Raw genomic sequence first — 20,689 nt, forward strand, 5'->3', positions numbered from 1 at the left:
CCCTTTAGAGCCCCTGAAGGTGTAAAGATGACCTCTGCAAAGTATGTGACGTTTATGACTGACCACTTTCTTCCCTGGTACAGAAGGAAGAACTATGCTTTCCGTAATAAAATCATCTTCATGCATGACAATGCACCATCTCATGCTGCAAAGAATACCTCTGCATCAATGGCTGCTATGGGAATAAAAGGAGAGAAAGTCATGGTGTGGCCTCCATCCTCCCCTGACCTCAATCCTATTGAGAACCTTTGGAGCATCCTCAAGCAAAACATCTATGAGGGTGGGAGGCAGTTTACATCCAAACAGCAGCTCTGGGAGGCTATTCTGACATCTTGCAAACAAATTCAAGCAGAAACTGTCCAAAAACTCACAAGTTCAATGGATGCAAGACTTGTGAAGCTGCTATCAAATAAGGGGTCCTATGTTAAAATGTAACGTGACCTTTTAAAATGTTTAAAAAGTTAAAATGTTGTTAAAAGTTTGATTGAAATAGCTTTTGATTTCAGTAAATATGCTGCAAACACAACAAATGACAATTTTCACTTCTTTACAACCTATAAAGTGTTTTGAAACTTACTGTGCGTAATAATTTGGAACAGTGCATTGTAAGTGTTTAAAAAAATACTGTTATCATTAGGAGGTTTGTTCAATAAAATGTGAATTGTACTCTTAATAGTTGATAACATGAGAATTATGCTGACTGTTATTTACATCAATTATTTAGGTAAATGAGAAAAATATCATTTGCATAATAATTTGGAACAGGGCGTAGATACTTCTGAGACTCTGATCACAATCAGACACATTCACCTACCTATAACAGAATAGTAGTGAATCAGAATGGTTCAAAGGAAAGCAGAAACAGGAAACAGAGCCAGTATAGCTATAGATGGAAATGTGGGTGCCCCCATAACCTACGTTTATCTACAAACAAGGTTTTAAAACATGAACACTCTGATAAAGATATATACTGAATAGTGCTCACAGAATGACATAGGAAATAGTCCACTGTCACTTGCAGACTGTCTGCAAGAACATTCTCAGCATATTAAGCAATTACGCCTTTCAATGAAAATTCTGAAATTGTACATAAATGTTTCCCAGTGTCAGCTATATGGAAAACTTCTAGTGTTAATTTGTCAAGCTCAGTTTAAAACAGGATCTGCTAAAAGAATATATTAGGATACAATTCTATATTATTCTAGTCAGCTAAATATCTTACAATAATTTTCTCACCTTTGACCTGAGGTAAGCCGAACCACGTTCACAGCGAATTCCTCCTGTACAGTACATTAACACAGTCTTATCCTTAAATAAGTCCAGATTTTGATCAACATAGTCTGGAAAGTAGCTAAATTTCCTGATGTCTGGAGCTAGACAATTCTGAAACTGCCCCTAAATAAATACACAGAGCAGGAGAGGATAATAATACAGGCTATTAATAAAGAAATATCATTCATGCTGGTAATCACATTAAACACAGTAAATTATTCTGTATCCCAATTAGGGCTGAAAAAAACTAATGAACATAATCGGTTATAAAAATAGTTGTCAACTATTTTTATTATCGATTAGTTGGTCCTTACTATACATTACTATATTATCTTATCTTATTAGTTTCAAATTGCAAAATCACAAATACAGTATAAATAAATAAAATACAAATACATTTTCCAAAACATATTTTTCCAAATTCCCCATCCCCCATTCCCTTTCCCCCTCCCCCAGAAATTTACCTCCCTGACTCCTCTCCTGGTCACCTTTTCCCTTTTTCTTCTTGCTCCTTCATTACTTTCTTTATCATCCTTCTTCCCCCTTCTTTCCTCCTCTCTACTCTTTCCTTCATTTTACGCTTTCTTCTCTTCATTTAGACTCCTACCAGTTCTACATATCTTTTTGAGATTTTAAACTCACTCCACCTTTCCCATATTGTTCTAAATTTTTCCATTTTTTTCCTCTCCTATATGGTATAGTTCCTCCATCCTATATATATGCTCAACCCTATACAACCAGTCTTTTATTTTTGGTATCTCCTTTTTCTGCCAAAATCTAGGGATCAATCCTTTTGCCGTATTTATTAAATGAAATACCATCGTATTCATCTATGGTTTCACTGTTAACTCGGTACAATGGAATTAACATACCGAAGGGCCTTTCAAAATATCTCATTCCCGAGATCTCATATATTATCTGAATTATTTCCTGCCAAAACTCCTGTATTCTGGGCAGTTCCACTATATATGGGTTATTGTTCCCTTTATCCCACACCCTCTCCAACATAAATGTGATTTCTCTATGTTTTGCCTATGTGCCACATTAGGAGTGATATACCATCTCACCACACATTTATAGTTCATTTCTATTATAGTCATATCTATGGCACAGTGTGCTAATTTACATATTTTCTGTTTTTGCTGTTCATTCAGTTGTGTTCCCAGCTCCATTTCCCACTTTTCCAAACACAGTGGAGAAGAGGGTCCAGATATTGCAGTAAGAATCTTATAAATACATGAGGTACTGTGTTTTCTTATTATATCTGAACTAAGCATTTGTTCAAATGGATACAGGTCTTCCACTGATCTTAATGGCTGTGGAAGTTCTGTAACAAAATGTCTTAATTGAAAGTATCGCCATTCATCTAATGTGAAAAACAAATCCTTTTTATTTTTTAAATCTTTAATCCACTTTCCAAAAATGTTATCTTTCCCTAGTGGAAAATAATTTGTTCCTACCAGTGATATTAACAGTGAATTATATTCCCATCCCATTTTCACATGCAATGTGACCCATACTCTAAATACATTTTGAGTTAAAGTGCTTGTGTGGTCATCAGACATACACAATTTTAACCCAACTTTTCCCTTGTGTATTATATTTCTTATCAACTATTCGTGATATTAATACAGAGTGATATCTCCTAAAATCTGGCACATTTTTACCCCCATTTACTTTATCTTTACACAGGATTTTGTATTTTACTCTTTTTTATTTTCCCATATATATCCAAAGTATAATTTTTTTTTATAATCTCAAAATATGTCCCTGGTAAATGTATTGGGAGCATTTGAAATTTATATAAAATATTTGGTATTATCGCCATTATTACCAAATTTAATCGTCCAATCCAGGAAAGTGATCTTATTGATAGTCTCTTCAGGTCATCTTTTATCTCATTTATTAATGGAATGTAGTTTACCTGGTATAAATTCTTAAGGGATGGAGTTAATTTTATTCCTAGATAATTTAATTCTTTTTCCCTGCACATGAAAGGAAAATCCTTCTGTAAGGCCCTCTTCTCTATCAGCGGAACATTGATATTTAGAATCTCTGACTTTGAAAGAATAATTTTTAAAGTTTGATAATTCTCCATAAAGTTTTAATATGCTCATTAAACAAGGTAGTGTCAACCTAGGATTTACAATGTAGAATAACATGTCATTAGCATATGCCATGACTTTATGTTCCACATCTCCCATCTGAATTCCTTTTATATCTACACTGTTCTGTATAATCGCCAGTAATGGCTCTAGAGACAGAACAAATAGCAAAGGGGAAAGCGGGCATCCCTGCCTTGTTCCATTATGCATTTTAAAAAACTGTGACAATGAACCATTTACCTTCATAGCTGCTGAGGGATGGCTATATAACTTTTTTGTATCCATTGGCTCATTTTCGGTCCTATTCCCAATACTTCCAGTGTGTCATAAAACCCCAGTCTACCCTGTCAAAAGCCTTTTCAGCATCAATTGACAAAATCAATTACAGGAGCTGTTGGTTTTTTGCGGGGATAATTTCCACTTGGTCTTAGTGGATCTACTCCAGCATTAGATCTTTCATCCTAGTTGCGAAGACCTTTGCAGATAATTTCATATCAGTATTTAATAATGATATACAGTCATGGCCGAAATTGTTGGCACCCTTGATATTTCTCCAGGAAATCATGTATTTCTCACGAAACGTATTGCATTAACACATGTTTTGCTATACACATGTTTATTCCCTTTGTGTGTATTGGGACAAAACAAAAAAAGGGAGGAAAGAAAGCAAATTCGACATAATGTCACACAAACCTCCAAAAATGGGCTGGACAAAAGTATTGGCACCCTTTCACAACTGCGGATAAATAAGAATGTTACAAGCATGTGATGCTCCTGTAAACTCACCTGGGGCAAGTAACAGGTGTGGGCAATATAGAAATCACACCTGAAAGCAGATAAAAAGGAGAGACGTTCACTTAACCTTTGCATTGTGTGTCTGTCTGTGCCACACTAAGCATGGACAACAGAAAGAGGAGACGAGAACTGTCTGAGGACCTGAGAACCAAAATTGTGGCAAAATATCAACAATCTCAAGGTTACAAGTCCATCTCCAGAGAACTAGATTTGCCTTTGTCCACAGTGCGCAACATTATCAAGAAGTTTGCAACCCATGGCACTGTAGCTAATCTCCCTGGTCGTGGACGGATGAGGAAAATTGATGAAAGATTGCAACGCAGAATAGTCCGGATGGTGGATAAGCAGCCCCAAACATGTTCCAAAGACATTCAAGCTGTCCTGCAGGCTCAGGGAGCATCAGTGTCAGCGCGAACTATCCGTCGACATTTAAATGAAATGAAACGCTATGGCAGGAGACCCAGGAGGACCCCACTGCTGACACAGAGACATAAAAAAGCAAGACTACAGTTTGCCAAAATGTACTTGAGTAAGCCAAAAGCCTTCTGGGAAAACGTCTTGTGGACAGATGAGACCAAGATAGAGCTTTTCAGTAAAGCACATCATTCTACTGTTTACCGAAAACGGAATGAGGCCTACAAAGAACAAAACACAGTACCTACGGTAAAATATGGTGGAGGTTCAATGATGTTTTGGGGTTGTTTTGCTGCCTCTGGCACTGGGTGCCTTGACTGTGTGCAAGGCATCATGAAATCTGAGGATTACCAAAGGATTTTGGGTCGCACTGTAGGGCCCAGTGTCAGAAAGCTGGGTTTGCGTCCAAGATCCTGGGTCTTCCAGCAGGACAATGACCCCAAACATACGTCAAAAAGCACTCAGAAATGGATGGCAAAGAAGCGCTGGAGAGTTCTGAAGTGGCCAGCAATGAGCCCAGATCTAAATCCCATTGAACACCTGTGGAGAGATCTTAAAATTGCTGTTGGGAAAAGGTGTCCTTCCAATAAGAGAGACCTGGAGCTGTTTGCAAAGGAAGAGTGGTCCAAAATTCCGGGTGAGAGGTGTCAGAAGCTTATTGATGGTTATAGGAAGCGACTGATTTCAGTTATGTTTTCCAAAGGGTGTGCAACCAAATATTAAGTTAAGGGTGCCAATACTTTTGTCCAGCCCATTTTTGGGGTTTTGTGTGACATTATGTCATATTTGCTTTTCTGCCTCTGTTTTATATTTGTTCCAATACATACAAAGGGAATAAACATGTGTATAGCAAAACATGTGTTAATGCAATACCTTTTTTGTGTGAAATACTTGATTTTCAGGAAAAATATCAAGGGTGCCAACAATTTCGGCCATGACTGTAGGTCTATAACTGGCACATTGCGATCAATCTTTATCCTCTTTTGGTATAATTGTAATATGCCTGCAATGACTCCTCCCTAATTTCCAACCCCTCACCTAATGCAGTCATATACATACACATTTTAGGGACTAATTGTTTTTTAAATTTCTTATAATGTCTCACTGTATAACCGTCTGGTCTGGGGCTTTTCCCTGCTGCTGTACTTTTCAATGCTACTTGTATTTCTTCTTGTGTTATTGGTTTCTCTAAGGCTACTAGTCTTTCTTCCCCCAATCTCGGTAGTCTGGCTTCTTTTAAGTAGATCTGCCTTTTTCTCCTTCTTTCAAGGTCTTCGGTTTTACCGCATATAACCTGCTGTAATATTTTTGAAATACATGAGCGATATACCATTTCCCCATTCTCATCTTTGATTTTCTCTATATAGTTCATCACTTTTTATTCCTCAATCTTCTCATTAGATATTTTCCTGGTCTATGCCCCCACTGATATCTTTTTTTTGCCACCATGTTAAACGTTCTCCTCGTTTCTTGTTCCATTAAATCCTTTAACTCATCTCTTTTTATCTTCTGATATATATCCATTTCAGTTTTCTTTTTGTGTAGTTGTTTTAATTTGTATAAATCCTCTGTTGACACCCTGATTTTCTTTAACCGTTCTTTTTATCCACTCCTATAGCAATCAAGATACCCCTTATATATGTCTTATGAGCTTCCTATACCATTGCTACGGAGACCCCTTCTGTTTCATTTGACAAAAAATACTGCTCTATTTCCTCTCTTATTCTTATCTCCGTTTCCTGGTCCTGTAAGAGCGTCTCATTAAATTTTCACCAGTTGTAACTTCAGTGTGACAGGTGCATGATCTGATATTGACATAACTTCTATATTACCTTTAACCGGAGACTCCAAGAGTCTATGTTCTACCATTATATAGTCCAATCTAGAATACATCCCAAATGCTGGAGAATACAACGTATAGTCTCTTTCCCTTGGATGTTTAATTTCCAGACGTCCATCAATTGACACTGATGCAACATCCTTTTGATAGACTTTAGACATTTACCTCCATTTCTCTGCACATGTGATGATGTATCCATCTATAGATCCATACAGAAATTAAAGTCTTCTGCCACAATCAGTTTACCCTTCTTAAAATCTATAAGTTTTCTTAGTGTATTCTCCAGATAACTTATTGGGTTTTTGTTAAGACAATAGATATTTGCTAATGTACATTCCAATTCCTGTAGCTTCCCTCTCACAAACAAAAACTGACCCTCTGGGTCAGTCAACCTGTCTTCAATATTAAATCTTACATTCTTAGCAAATGCAATTGCAACCCCTTTAGCATGTTTTATTGGTGTATCAGCATAATACCAGGTCGGGTAGTACTTGGAATATAGCTTAATATGTGTATCCTGAGATATATAGTGAAGGAAATAAGTATTTGATGCCCTGCTGATTTTGAATGTTTTCCCACTCACAAAGAAATAAGTCTAAAACTCGAATGGTAGGTGTATTGTAACACAGAGACAGAATAGCAACCAAAAATTTAAAAGAAATGCATGTCTAACAAATTATGCACTGATTTGCATGTTCATGAGGGAAATAAGAATTTTATCCCCTATCATTCAGCAGGATTTCTGGCTAACAGGTATCTTTCATAAAGGTAACAAGTTGGGATTAGAAGCAGTCTCTTAAAGGGAGTGCTGCTAATCTCATTTTGTTACCTGTATAAAAGACAACTGTCCACAGGAGCAATCAATCAGATTCCAAACTCTCCACCATGGCAAAGACCAAGGAGCTGTCAAAGTACAAGATTGTAGACCCACACAAGGCTGGACTGGGCTACCAAACTATCGCCAAGCAGCTTGGTGAGAAGGTGACAACAGTTGGTTGGTTGGTCATTCGCAAATGGAAGAAAGACAAAACAACTGTCAGCCTCACTAGGTCTGGTGCAACATGCAAGATCTCACCTCATGGAGTGTCAATGATTATGAAAACAGTGAGGAACCATCGCAGAACTACACGTGAAGATCTTGTCAATGATCTCCAGGCAGCTGGGACCACAGTCATCAAGAAAACAATTGGTAACACACTACGCCGACAAGGATTGAAATCCTACAGTGCCCGCAAGGTCCCTCTGCTCATGAAAGCACATGTCCAGGCTCGTCTGAAGCTGGCTGAAAGTGTTGTGGTCAGATGAGACCAAAATCGAGCTCTTTGATATCAATTCAACTCGTTGTGTTTGGAAGAGGAGGAATGCTGCCTATGACCCCAAGAACGTCATCCCAACTGTCAAACATGGTGGTTGAAACATTTTGTTTTAGGGGTGTTTTTCTGCTAAAACAGGACAGCTGCACAGCATCAAAGAAACGATTGACGGGGCAATGTACCATCAAATCTTGAATAAGAACCTTCTTCCCTCAGCCAGGGCATTGAAAATGAGTCGTGGATGGGTGTTCCAACATGAAAATGACCCAAAACACACAGCCAAGGCAATAAAGGAGTGGCTCAAGAAGAAGCACATTAAGGTCCTGGAGTGGCCTAGCCAGTCTCCAGACCTTAATCCGATTGAAAATCTGTGGAGGGAGCTGACATTTTGAGTTGCCAAACATCAGCCACCAAACCTTAATGACTTGGAGAGGATCTGCCAAGAGGAGTGGGTCAAAATCCCTCCTGAGATGTGTGCAAACCTGGTGGCCAACTACAGGAAACGTCTGACCTCTGTGATTGCCAGCAAGGAATTTGCCACCAAGTACTAAGTCATGTTTTGTGAAGGGGATCAAATACTTATTTCCCTCATGAACATGCAAATCAGTTCAGAATTTGTTAGACATGCATTTCTTTTGAATTATTTGTTGCTATTCTGTCTCTAAGTGTTACAATACACCTACCATTTGATTTTTAGACTGATTATTTCTTTGTGAGTGGGCAAACGTTCAAAATCAGCAGGGGATCAAATACTTATTTCCTTCACTGTATGTGTCTCCTGCAAAAATACTACTTCAATAGAATGTTGATTTAATTCTCTTAGGATCCTATGTCTTTTAACTGGGGTATTCAATCTCTTCACATTATAGGTCATAAACTTAATCACATTCATTCCTTATACTTTATCTTTTACCGATCTATACCCAATCTGAAAGGGGAGCATATATATATATATATATATATATATATATATATATATATATATATATATATATAATCTGGAGTAAGAAGGTATCTCCAGAGGAGTCTTCCCCCCCCCCCCACCCTATTTCTACCCCTCCCCACCCTTCTGTTCTCCCTGCCCTCTCACACCCCCCCCCCCCCCCAGATCTCAACACCCCCTGGCTCATCTTGTCCTTGAATCTATTGTGGTTCAATCCCATTGGTGATTATGCTATAGGATATAGCTCTGACCACACACGCCTAACCTATTCCCAAGCCCGATCCTTGGGTCTCACGTTTGGGTGCATGTTGGAATGTTGGATCCCCTGGAGCTCTGTCTTTACTATGTTTTTCTCTACCCATCTACCTTAAAAGTTTCTTCTTTCCAACCCACCCCCCCACCTCCTTTTTCCTTTCTTTCTCTCTCTGTTCGACAATTATACCTTTTAGATATCCACTGCTTCCTATTCCCCTAACCTCCCCCTTCTTCCCTCAAGGAGGGGGAGGGCAGTGCACTATTGGAATGATGTGAGGGTAAGAGGGGGGGAAAAAAAACAAAAACCTCCCTTCCCCAAGACTCTTCCTCCCAGCCTCCCCTCTCATTTCTACTGCAGTCTCATTTTAGGGACTAATTGCCACTTCTCTTCTTCCATCCCCACACTCTTCTTAGCCCCTCTGACCATCCTGGGATGTCCATTCTCTGTAAGTCTAATCTTTCACAAAAGTCCCCTAAATCTTCTGGGAACCTTAATCTAGTGGAACATCCATCTTTCCATCCAATCAAACATGTTGGGAATCCCCAACTGTATCGCACGCTTTCTTTACGCATCTGCTCCAATAACGGCTTCAGTGATCTTCTCCTAGCCAATGTTTCAGGAGCTATATCTGCAAATATTTGTAGACTTGTTTCTCCATATTTTATTACTGGGATCCCTCTCATCTTCTTCCATATATTTGCTTTGTCTTCATAATAATGGAATCGCAGGATCACATCTCTGGAGATTTCCCTTGTCACTTTTTGGGGACAGCCAGTTCTATGCACTCTATCGATTTTCAGTTGATCAGTTACAGATCTATCAAGTATTGAATTAAACACTCTTCATTATATCCATTAAATCTTCTCCTTGAGATACTTCTGGCAATCCCCGAACCCTCAGGTTTTTCCTTCTATCTCTATTCTCTTGATGCTCTAGCTTATACATTATCTTACAGAAGTGAGTACATCACTCACATTTTTGTAAATATTTTATTATATCTTTTCATGTGACAACACTGAAGAAATTACACTTTGCTACAATGTAAAGTAGTGAGTGTACAGCTTGTATAACAGTGTAAATTTGCTGTCCCCTCAAAATAACTCAACACAGAGCAATTAACGTCTAAACTGCTGGCAACAAAAGTGAGTACACCCCTAAGGGAAAATGTCCAAATTGGGCCCAAAGTGTCAATATTTTGTGTGGCCACCATTATTTTCCAGCACTGCCTTAACCCTCTTGGGCATGGAGTTCACCAGAGCTTCACAGGTTGCCACTGGAGTCCTGGAGTCACTGGAGACATGCTTGGCCAGTCTATCACCTTTACTCTCAGCTTCTTTAGCAAGGCAGTGGCTGTCTTGGAGGTGTGTTTGGGGTCGTTATGTTGGAATACTGCCCTGCGGCCCAGTCTCAGTAGGGAGGGGATCATGCTCTGCTTCAGTATGTCACAATGCATGTTGTCATTCATGGTTCCCTCAATGAACTGTAGCTCCCCAGTGCCGGCAGCACTCATGCAGCCCCAGACCATGACACTCCCACCACCATGCTTGACTGTAGGCAAGACACACTTGTCTTTGTACTCCTCACGCTTGACACCATCTGAACCAAATAAGTTTATTTTTGTCTCATCAGAGCACAGGACATGGTTCCAGTAATCCATGTCCTTAGTCTGCTTGTCTTTATCAAACTGTTTGTGGGCTTTCTTGTGCATCATCTTTAGAAGAGGCTTCCTTATGAGACAACAGCCATGCAGACCAACTTGATGCAGTGTGCAGTGTATGGTCTGAGCACTGACAGGCTGACCCCCTCCCACACCTTCAACCTCTGCAGCAATGCTGGCAGCACTCATACATCTATTTCCCAAAGATAACCTCTGGATATGATGCTGAGTACGCGCACTCAACGTCTTTGGTCAACCATGGCGAGTGGAACCTGTCCTGTTAAACCGCTGTATGGTCTTGGCCACCATGCTGCAGCTCAGTTTCAGGGTCTTGGCAATCTTCTTATAGCCTAGGCCATCTCTATGTAGAGCAACAATTCTTTTTTTTTTTTTTTAGATCCTCAGAAGAGTTCTTTGCCATGAGGTGCCATATTGAACTTCCAGTGACCAGTATGAGAGAGTGATAACACAAAATGTAACACACCTGCTCCCCATTCACACCGGAGACCTTGTAACACTCACGAATCACATGACACTGGGGAGGGAAAATGGACATTTTCACTTAGGGGTGTACTCACTTTTGTTACCAGCGGTTTAGACATTAATGACTGTCTGTTGAGTTATTTTGAGGGGACAACAAATTTACACTGTTATACAAGCTGTACACTCACTACTTTACATTGTAGCAAAGTGTAATTTCTTCAGTGTTGTCACATGAAAAGATAGAATAAAATATTTACAAAAATGTGAGGGGTGAACTCACTGTCAGGAATGGACTTGCCAATAGTGGTGGGACTCACCTGCCTTGTGGGCTGCAGTAACAGGGCTGGCCAGCGGGTGCTCTCAACAACCAGAGGTTCACTTCGGCAATTAGCCATCACCTGGGGCTGATTGCAGGTGGTGTATTTAAGGGATGGCCAGACCTGCAGTCTGTGCCTTGGTGTGTGTTTTTCCATGGGCCCCTGTACCTTGTAACCTGCGTTCCTGTTCCTGCCTGACTTGTTGCCGACCCTGCCTGATCCTGACCTCTGCTGACTTCTCCTGTTTGATCCCTGGATTGTGAACCTGACCATTCTCTCCGTTTGCTCCTCCTGTACCTACCTGCCCGATAGTTATCGACCCGGCCTGCCTGACTACATTGTGCTCTATATGTGTATGTACCTGTGTATCTTTATCAGTTTAGGTTTGGGTTTGTTTCACCTTGTTGTATGTATTTGTGTTAGCTTGGGGTTTGGTGCACTGCGTTTATGTTTGTATTGTTAGTCTTAATAAATTGTCTTATTTATACCATATCTGAAGCTTGCGTTTCCCTGTGTCAGTCCACACACTTCTGGTCATACCTCCATCCCTGACACTCACTTCTGTGAGATACTGTATATTAATTTCCTCTGCTCTTTTCGGAATTCTTCCATTTGCCCTTTCAATTTGATTATTATGTGATCATGGTTGTCCAATTTCTCCTCAGTATCTTCCACTCTTGAGAGTACCTGTCCCAGATCCTTATGTGGTACCACCATATCATTCTTTATAGAATACTTTAATTTCGCAAAAATTTCTGCTATTTCCTTTTTTGTAGGCATTTGTGAACTTCATCCCTGTTCTGATTTTTCTAAGTCCCATTAATTTTCTATATTTGAGACTTCATTAACTTGACTCAAATTGGGCATTCCCAGTGATAGTCTCGCTTGATCTCCAATATTATCTCCTGTCTCTTGTCTTCCACTTACTCCCTGTTGTCTGTTTGACCATGTGCTATCTTTTCTTGTGAGGACATATGCAGTGGGGCAAAAAAGTATTTAGTCAGCCACCAATTGTGCAAGTTCTCCCACTTAAAAAGATGAGAGAGGCCTGTAATTGGCATCATAGGTAGACCTCAACTATGAGAGACAAAATGAGAAAAAAAATCCAGACAATCACATTGGCTGATTTGGAAAGAATTTATTTGCAAATTATGGTGGAAAATAAGTATTTGGTCACCTACAAACATGCAAGATTTCTGGCTCTCACAGACCTGTACCTTCTTCTTTAAGAGGCTCCTCTGTCCTGCACTCATTACCTGTATCAATGGCACCTGTTTGAACTTGTTATCAGTATAAAAGACACATGTCCACAACCTCAAACAGTCACACTCCAAACTCCACTATGGTGAAGACCAAAGAACTGTCGAAGGACACCAGAAACAAAATTGTAGACCTGCACCAGGCTGGGAAGACTGAATCTGCAATAGGCAAGCAGCTTGGTGTGAACAAATCAACTGTGGGAGCAATAATTAGAAAATGGAAGACATACAAGACCACTGATAATCTCCCTCGATCTGGGGCTCTACGCAAGATCTCACCCCATGGGGTCAAAATGATCAGAACGGTGAGCAAAAATCCCAGGACCACACGGGGGGACCTAGTGAATGACCTGCAGAGAGCTGGGACCAACGTAACAAAGGCTACCATCAGTAACACACTACGCCGCCAGGGACTCAGATCCTGCTTAAGCCAGTACATGTCCGGGCCTGTCTGAAGTTTGCTAGAGAGCATTTGGATCATCCAGAAGAGGATTGGGAGAATGTCATATGGTCAGATGAAACCAAAATAGAACTGTTTGGTAGAAACACAACTCGTCGTGTTTGGAGGAGAGAGAATGCTGAGTTGCATCCAAAGAACACCATACCTACTGTGAAGCATTGGGGTGGCAACATCATGCTTTGGGGCTGTCTCTCCGCAAAGGGACCAGGATGACTGATCCATGTACAGGACAGAATTAATGGGGCCATGTATCGTGAGATTTTGAGTGCAAACCTCCTTCCATCAGCAAGGGCATTGAAGATGAAACGTGGCTGGGTCTTCCAACATGACAATGATCCCAAACATACCGCCCGGGCAACGAAGGAGTGGCTTCGTAAGAAGCATTTCAAGGTCCTGGAGTGGCCTAGCCAGTCTCCAGATCTCAACCCCATAGAAAACCTTTGGAGGGAGTTGAAAGTCCGTGTTGCCCAGCGACAGCCCCAAAACATCACTGCTCTAGAGGATATCTGCATGGAGGAATGGGCCAACATACCAGCAACAGTGTGTGCCAATCTTGTGAAGACTTACAGGAAATATTTGACCTCTGTCATTGCCAACAAAGGATATATAACAAAGTATTGAGATGAACTTTTGATATTGACCAAATACTTATTTTCAATCTTAATTAGCAATTAAATTATTTCCAAATCAGCCAATGTGATTGTCTGGATTTTTTTTCTCATTTTGTCTTTCATAGTTGAGGTCTACCTATGATGCCAATTACAGGCCTCTCTCATCTTTTTAAGTGGGGGAACTTGCACAATTGGTGGCTGACTAAATACTTTTTTGCCCCACTGTATTTCTTTATTGTACTTGAACTTGTTTAAGGTGTTTCCGACCTACTCCCTTTTACAGATCTACTCTTCATGTTGATGTTATATTTCTTTCTTTTTAGGGTCTATTAAGCGTCAGCACAGAGTATAGTATCTGCGACTTCAAAAGCTACATCTATGTTCCACTGTAGGTACTCTTTTCTTCTTATCTCAGGTATAATAGTAATTTTAGGCTCCCAACTGTGTATCCTTTGCATATCCTCTCTCACAACTTTCTTTTCCTTTTTCTTCTTCTATTTATCTCTTCTGGTCCCACTAGTTGACCCCTCATTCACTTTTCCTGTTCAGAAATTGTTTACCACTGACCACCCAAGATATCTATTCCTCCTCCTCCATGTGGTAATCAGCTTATATATGCTTTTAGGTCTCATCACTTCCTGCGGGCTCTCACACATCTCCTCCGCTCTGACTTCCCGATCTGTCTGCTCTGCCGCCACTAGAATTCAGCGTGTGAGCACCACATCACTCTCAGTCCCTTTCTCGGGTGGTCCTAGGTGATTCAATGTGGTCCGCTGGGGGGGTCACCCTCTGTGGGACCTTTCGGCACCAGTCCGCTCTAAGAAGTATCCTTTCCTCCTCTCCTCAGTCGGCATCTCCCAGGACTCCTAGGAGTCCTCAACGTCATGTCACCTGACCTCTCACAGGGTCCACTATTCCGACTCTCACCAGCACCCGCCTCCGTTCCACTCGACGATCAGGGTCTCCTCCTCCTCCAGAACCGACTTGGGGCTCCCCACTGACTCACTCTCAACTCGAAGGGTCCAGACCAGACGAGGGATACACACAGCACGCAATAGGGTGGTGGGTCCACTTTAGCTCATATACTTTTCCATCTCAGGACCGGTGTGCTCCAGGAGCTCCTGTTACACGCACCTCAACGGCGCCATGCTCATGCTCTGCCCCCAATCTCCCCCCCCCCCCCCCCGGACAATGCTGGTTTGGTGTGCGATTCGTCAGAATGCATTATTTCTATTACAACATCCTGTCAAGGACTAAGGACTAGACCGCGCGCTCATGTCTCTTAAAGCCCTGAATCTGACTTTGAAATCATTCGACTTCACTTGAAGTTGCACAATTTCAAAGCTGCATGTCAGTGCAACTTCAGGTGCAACATGGCAGACATCTGTGTGACTTCATGAACAGATGTCTATGCAAGTCGCACTTGAAATCGCAAAAAATAGTGCACAAACCTTTTTTTCAATTCGGTGCAGCATCGTAAAGTCAGAGTCGTACTGATTTGAGTGGTTCTATTGCCAACAATAGGGTGCAACTTATCATGCAATTTGAAACTGTCAGAAATCATGAAATTTTGCCATTGATATTGAAAAATATGACTGACCATGCCAAAAAACTGTCTTTTATTTAAGAATAGTGATCATATGAAGCCATTATCTCCTTTTTAACTACTTGCCTACTGGGCACTTTTACCCCCTTCATGCCCAGGCCAATTTTCAGCTTTCAGCGTTGTCGCAATTTGAATGACAATTGAGCGGTCATGCACCACTGTACCCATATGAAATTTTTATCATTTTTCACACAAATAGAGCTTTCTTTGGGGGTTTTTTTTTTTTGCACTATACACAAAAAAAAGAGAAAAAAAATTTGGGAAAAGAAAGAAAAGTTTCTTTGTTTCTATTAAAAAAAATTTACAAACAGGTAATTTTTCTTCTTCACTGATGTGCATTGATGAGGCTGCACTGATAGGCAGCATTGATGGGCACTGATAGGCAGCACTGATAGGCACTGATGAGGTGGCATGGATAGGCAGCACTAATCGGCTGTACTGATGGGCATTAATGAGGAGGCACTGATGCTGCTGTAATGATGGTCACCGATAGGCGGCACTGATGGACAATACTGACAGGCGGCGCTAATTGACAGCACTGACTGGTGGCACCGATGGGCGCAACTGCCGGGCAGCACTGATGAGGGGCACTGCTGGGCACTGATGGGTGGCATTGCTGGGCGGCAATGCAGGGCACTGATTGTCAGAGCACTGATCATCAGTGCTGATCTGCTCTATGACAGCTGCCGGTTATCGGCAGTACTTTCCTCATGCTGTGACAGTGTGAGGAAAGCGAAGCCAATAATCGTCAACTGTATTTGCTCCGTGATCTGCTGCGTCATTGGACACTGCTGATCACATGGTAAAAAGGCCGCTGTGATTGGCCTTTCACCTCATCATTTGATCAGCTGTGTCCGTAGGACACAGCGATTATGGAAATCACCAGGTGCATGCCGCTGGGGGCATAATGTAGGGTGTGTTCTGGGAGGACTTCATATGACGCCCTCCCAGAACTGGACAACCGCGCTGTAGCCATCATTTGGCTATAGCGTGGATAGCAAGTGGTTAAATCATAATGAGAACAGAAATCACCATAAATGGTGCTGATCAAAACTTTACATACTCTGGAATGTTTGGACTTGGTACAGACATACAAGGTGACACACACAGGTTAAAATGGCAATTAAATGTTAATTTACCAATTTTTAAATTGCAATTAGTGTCTGTGTAGAAAGTTAATGAGTTCATTTGGATCACATGGATGAATCACATGGATGCACTGAGCAGGCTAGATACTGAGCCATGGGGAGCAGACAAGAAGACCTGCGTAACAAGGTAATGGACCTTTATAAAGATGGAAAAGGTTATAAAAAGACATACAAAGCCTTGAATATGCCAGTCAGTACTATTCAACCACTTTTTAAGAAGTGGAAAATTCGGGGATCTTTTGATACCAAGCCAAAGTCAGGTAGACCAAGAAAGATTGCAGCCACAACTGCAAGAAGACCTGTACAGGATACAAATAAAAACCAAAAAGGTAACCTCAGGAGAAGCACAGGTTGCTCTGGAAAGACAGTGTGGTTGTTTTTAAGGAGAAGAATATAACATTACTTGAACAAAAATTAGCTGCATGGTCAAAAAAAGCCTGGTTACAATATACCCAAAAACACATTGACACACCTCACCAGGAATTTTTGTGGCATTGGTGCACTGAAGTCTTCTTTCTAGCAACTTGACCAAGCAGCTCATTTTTGTTCAAGTATTGTATTGTACTCCTTAAACAACCACATCTTTTTCCTGTATTTCTCCTGAGGTTACTTGTGGGTTATTATTTGTTTTCCAAACAATTCTTCTGGCAGTTGTGGCTGCAGTCTTTCTTGGTCTACCTGACCTTGGCTTGGTATCTCAGAATTCACTTCTTAATCAGTGATTGAACAGTACTGGCTAGTATATTCGAGGCTTTGGATAACGTTTTATATCCTTTTCCATCTTTATAAAGTTCCATTGCCTTGTTACACAGGTCTTTTGACAGTTCTATCCTGTTCTCCATGTCTCAGTATCTAGCCTGCTCAGTGTATCCATGTGAGAGCTAACAAACTCATTGACTATTTATACATAGACACTAATTGTAAATTAAAAAGCCACAGATGTGGAAATTTAAACTTTATTTGCCATTTTAACCTGTGTGTATCACCTTGTGGTCTTTTGGGCTTGCTTTTTTGATCCCATGACTCAATATCTAGCCTGCTCAGTGCATTTAAAACACAGGCACTAATTGCAATGTAAAAAGTCACAGACGTGGGAAATTAACCTTTAACCACTAGCCTACAGGGCACTTATACCCCCTTCCTGCCCATGCCAATTTCCAGCTTTGAGCGCTGTCACACTTTGAATGACAATTGTGCGGTCATGCAACACTGTACCCATATGAAATTTTTATAATTTTTTTGAGACAGATAGTATGGTGGTATTTAATCACCTCTGGGTTTTTATTTTTTCTTAAACCAAAAACCACTGAAAATTCTGAAAAAAAAAGTTTTTTCTTAGTTTTTGTTATACAATTTTGTAAATAAGTGATTTTTCTCCTTCACTGATGTGCGCTAATGAGGCTGCAGTGATGGGCACTGATAGGCTGCACTGATGAGGAGGCACTCGTAGGTTGTACTGATGGGCATTGACAGGCATCACTGATGGGCACTGAAAGGCAGCACTGATACATGACACTGATATATGGTACTGATAGGCAGCACTGACTGGCACTGATAGGCGGCACTGACTGGCACTGATAGGCGGCACTGACTGGCACTGATAGGTGGCACTGATGGGTGACATTGAAAGGCAGCTCAGATGGGCACTGATATGTGGCATTGATGTGCACTGGTAGCACTGATATGTGGTATTGATGTGGCACTGATGAGCACTGACTGCTGGCACTGATGGACACTGACAGGTGGCACTTCTGGGGCCACACTGATCATCAGGGCACACTGATCATCAGTGCCCTGATGATCAGTGTACATGTCCCCTCCGCAGAAAGCGGATTACCAGCTCTCCTCTCCTGACAGCTCGAGAGGAGAGAAATGCCGATAACTGACATTTCCGTGTTTACATGTGATTGGACACAGCTGATCACATGACCGAGCCGACATCTTTGGCTCTTTCCGTGATCCGCTGTGTCCGAGGGACACAGCGCACCGGTGATCGCTGCGCGCTCCCTGAGCCGCGAATGCCCGGTGAGAATGGAAGGATGCCATATGACGTCCTATCAGAACAAGAGAACCACCTTGCGCCTGTCATTGTACTATATGGCGGGCGGAAGGTGGTTAATTTCCATTTTGGCCTCTGTGTGTCGCCTTGTGTGTCTGTACTAAGGTAAAACATTCCAGTTTGTAAAGCTTTGATCAGGGCTATTTGGGTGATTTTTGTTATCAATATGATTTAAAAAAGGAGCCAAACAACTATGTGATAATAAATGGCTTCATATGATCACTATCATTTATTAAAAGACATTTTTTGGCATGATCAGTCATATTTTCAATATCAATGAATGAAACAAAGTGGATTTTGAGCTTAAAGTAGAACTGCACTGCATCTGAGCACCACAAACCAAAAATGCTATTTAATTCATTTTTAATATTCAACACAAACTGCCCCATCCATCCATGTCTCCATGCTTTATTTTGCAGAGAAATAATTTTGAAAAACACCCCTTAGCATTTCTAGTAGTGGCCATCTTGAGTAAGGTCAGATGATCCAGGTAGCATTTACTTCTTAGCCAATGCCTTAGCTCAGGCATTGGCTAAGCTGAAAACCCTTCCTTCTCTCTTGAAGACTCCTGGGATGTATGACATTTGCGTAGGCATGGAGTTTTTACTTCTGCCGCAAAATTCCATTCTTTTCATTTATTGGATAAAGGATGTCTGATCTGTTTGGCCACTAGGTGTCCTCATATTTATATTTATTTTTTTCTCTCCATTGTTTGTTTTATATGTTTATTATCTGTTTGGCCACTAGATGTCTCTGATTATCCAGGATTTGGATATTCTTGCTTGGCTTCACACAGAAGTCTTCTACTTCTACTCACAGGTAACTTTAGACCAGTGTTGTCCAAAGTGGGTTTCGCGGAACTGAAGCTCCAAGGGTTTCGCAGAAAGAATTTGGAAATATTCACAACTTTATTTCCAGAAATACTTCCCAAACCTGGATGTCTCCGGAATCGAGTGGGTGCTCAATCCTTTTGTCAAACATGAAATCATTCTTCTCAAACCAGAAGCTGAAGAAAACCTCACTGATTTGAGAAATGATCCGGAGTATAAAAATCTCTTTGCTTCTTTGACCACCCTGGAGCTGATCAGTGGCTGAGTCTTTGCCATTCTGGCTATTCTTCGATCCATTCAAACGGTAGTTTTTCATTTTCTTCCACGTCTTTCTGGTTTTGTTGCCATTTTAAAACATTTGAGATCCTATAGCCACGAGGATTCAAAACAAGATCCTCACCAGATGGTACAGGGTTCCCTTCCTATTCCACTGCATCTCTCCCCAGATCCCAGACACCTGCTGGCGCTGTGGTGCTGAAGGTGGGACCATGTTTCATATTTTCTGGTCATGCCCAGGAATCAAGTAGTTTTTGCGTGATGTGATCTCAGTTATTAAACAGCTTACTGCAGTGGATTTGCATGACAACCCGTCGGCCTATTTGTTGCACTTGATGGAGAGACCTATCAAAAGTACAAATCCTCCCTGACAATCCAGCTCCTTAATGCAGCTAAGTCGTGCATTCCGCTCTGCTGGAGGAGCACTAACTCTCCCTCGAAGGCTCTTTGGTTTGCTAGAGTTAATGTTTTCCGGGATATGGAGGAACTTATGGCCACCCTGCGCAATACGGAAGAGCCCTACACTGACACATGGAGGCCATGTAACTATTTTGTGTATACTGACTCATACCTAAAAGGAATTGCCAGATTCCCAGTGAGTTGATCTAGATGTATCCTGGGCTGGGAGAGGGACAACTCTGCTCTCCCTCTCCTACTTCTCTCCACCCCACTACTGACCTACAAGCCATGTTTTTAGGTTAGCGGTGTCCCTAGAGTCACCACTGTATATAAGCTACAGAGGACTGCGATTTCCCGGTTACCCCAGTTATTCTTCATAGTTGGGTGCACACGTGATATGTTCCGGAACCTGGGGCCCTGTTTCATGGAAACCGAACTACTTATTTGGTGATTTTCTATTGCTTACCTGTTATTGCTCTATTGCCTTACTGTCAGGAATCAAGGAGTGACCAGAAAGGTGTGGACTGACACAGGGAAACGCAGGTAATATAATAGTTTATTATTAGCCACCCAGATATATATCTATATAAACGCACAGTGAACAAACCAACCTTCCACTAATCTTTAGGAGGTGCAGGAACACAGG

At 41.2% G+C, this 20,689-nt stretch overlaps 1 protein-coding gene across 1 annotated transcript in view; it reads right to left on the bottom strand.

Moving 5' to 3' along the window:
• TSTD2 (thiosulfate sulfurtransferase like domain containing 2) overlaps positions 1–20,689 on the bottom strand; it is a 54,206-nt gene that overhangs the window by 9,590 nt on the left and 23,927 nt on the right. Inside the window, exon 7 of the mRNA XM_089652748.1 lies at positions 1,237–1,395. Within this exon, the coding sequence (XP_089508874.1) occupies positions 1,237–1,395 (159 nt within the window). The remainder of the gene's footprint in view (positions 1–1,236; positions 1,396–20,689) is intronic.

The sequence above is a fragment of the Staurois parvus genome, unplaced genomic scaffold, assembly GCF_062004578.1.
Source record: "Staurois parvus isolate SC_StPar_1 unplaced genomic scaffold, SC_StPar_1.0 ptg000692l, whole genome shotgun sequence".
Lineage (NCBI taxonomy): Eukaryota > Metazoa > Chordata > Amphibia > Anura > Ranidae > Staurois > Staurois parvus.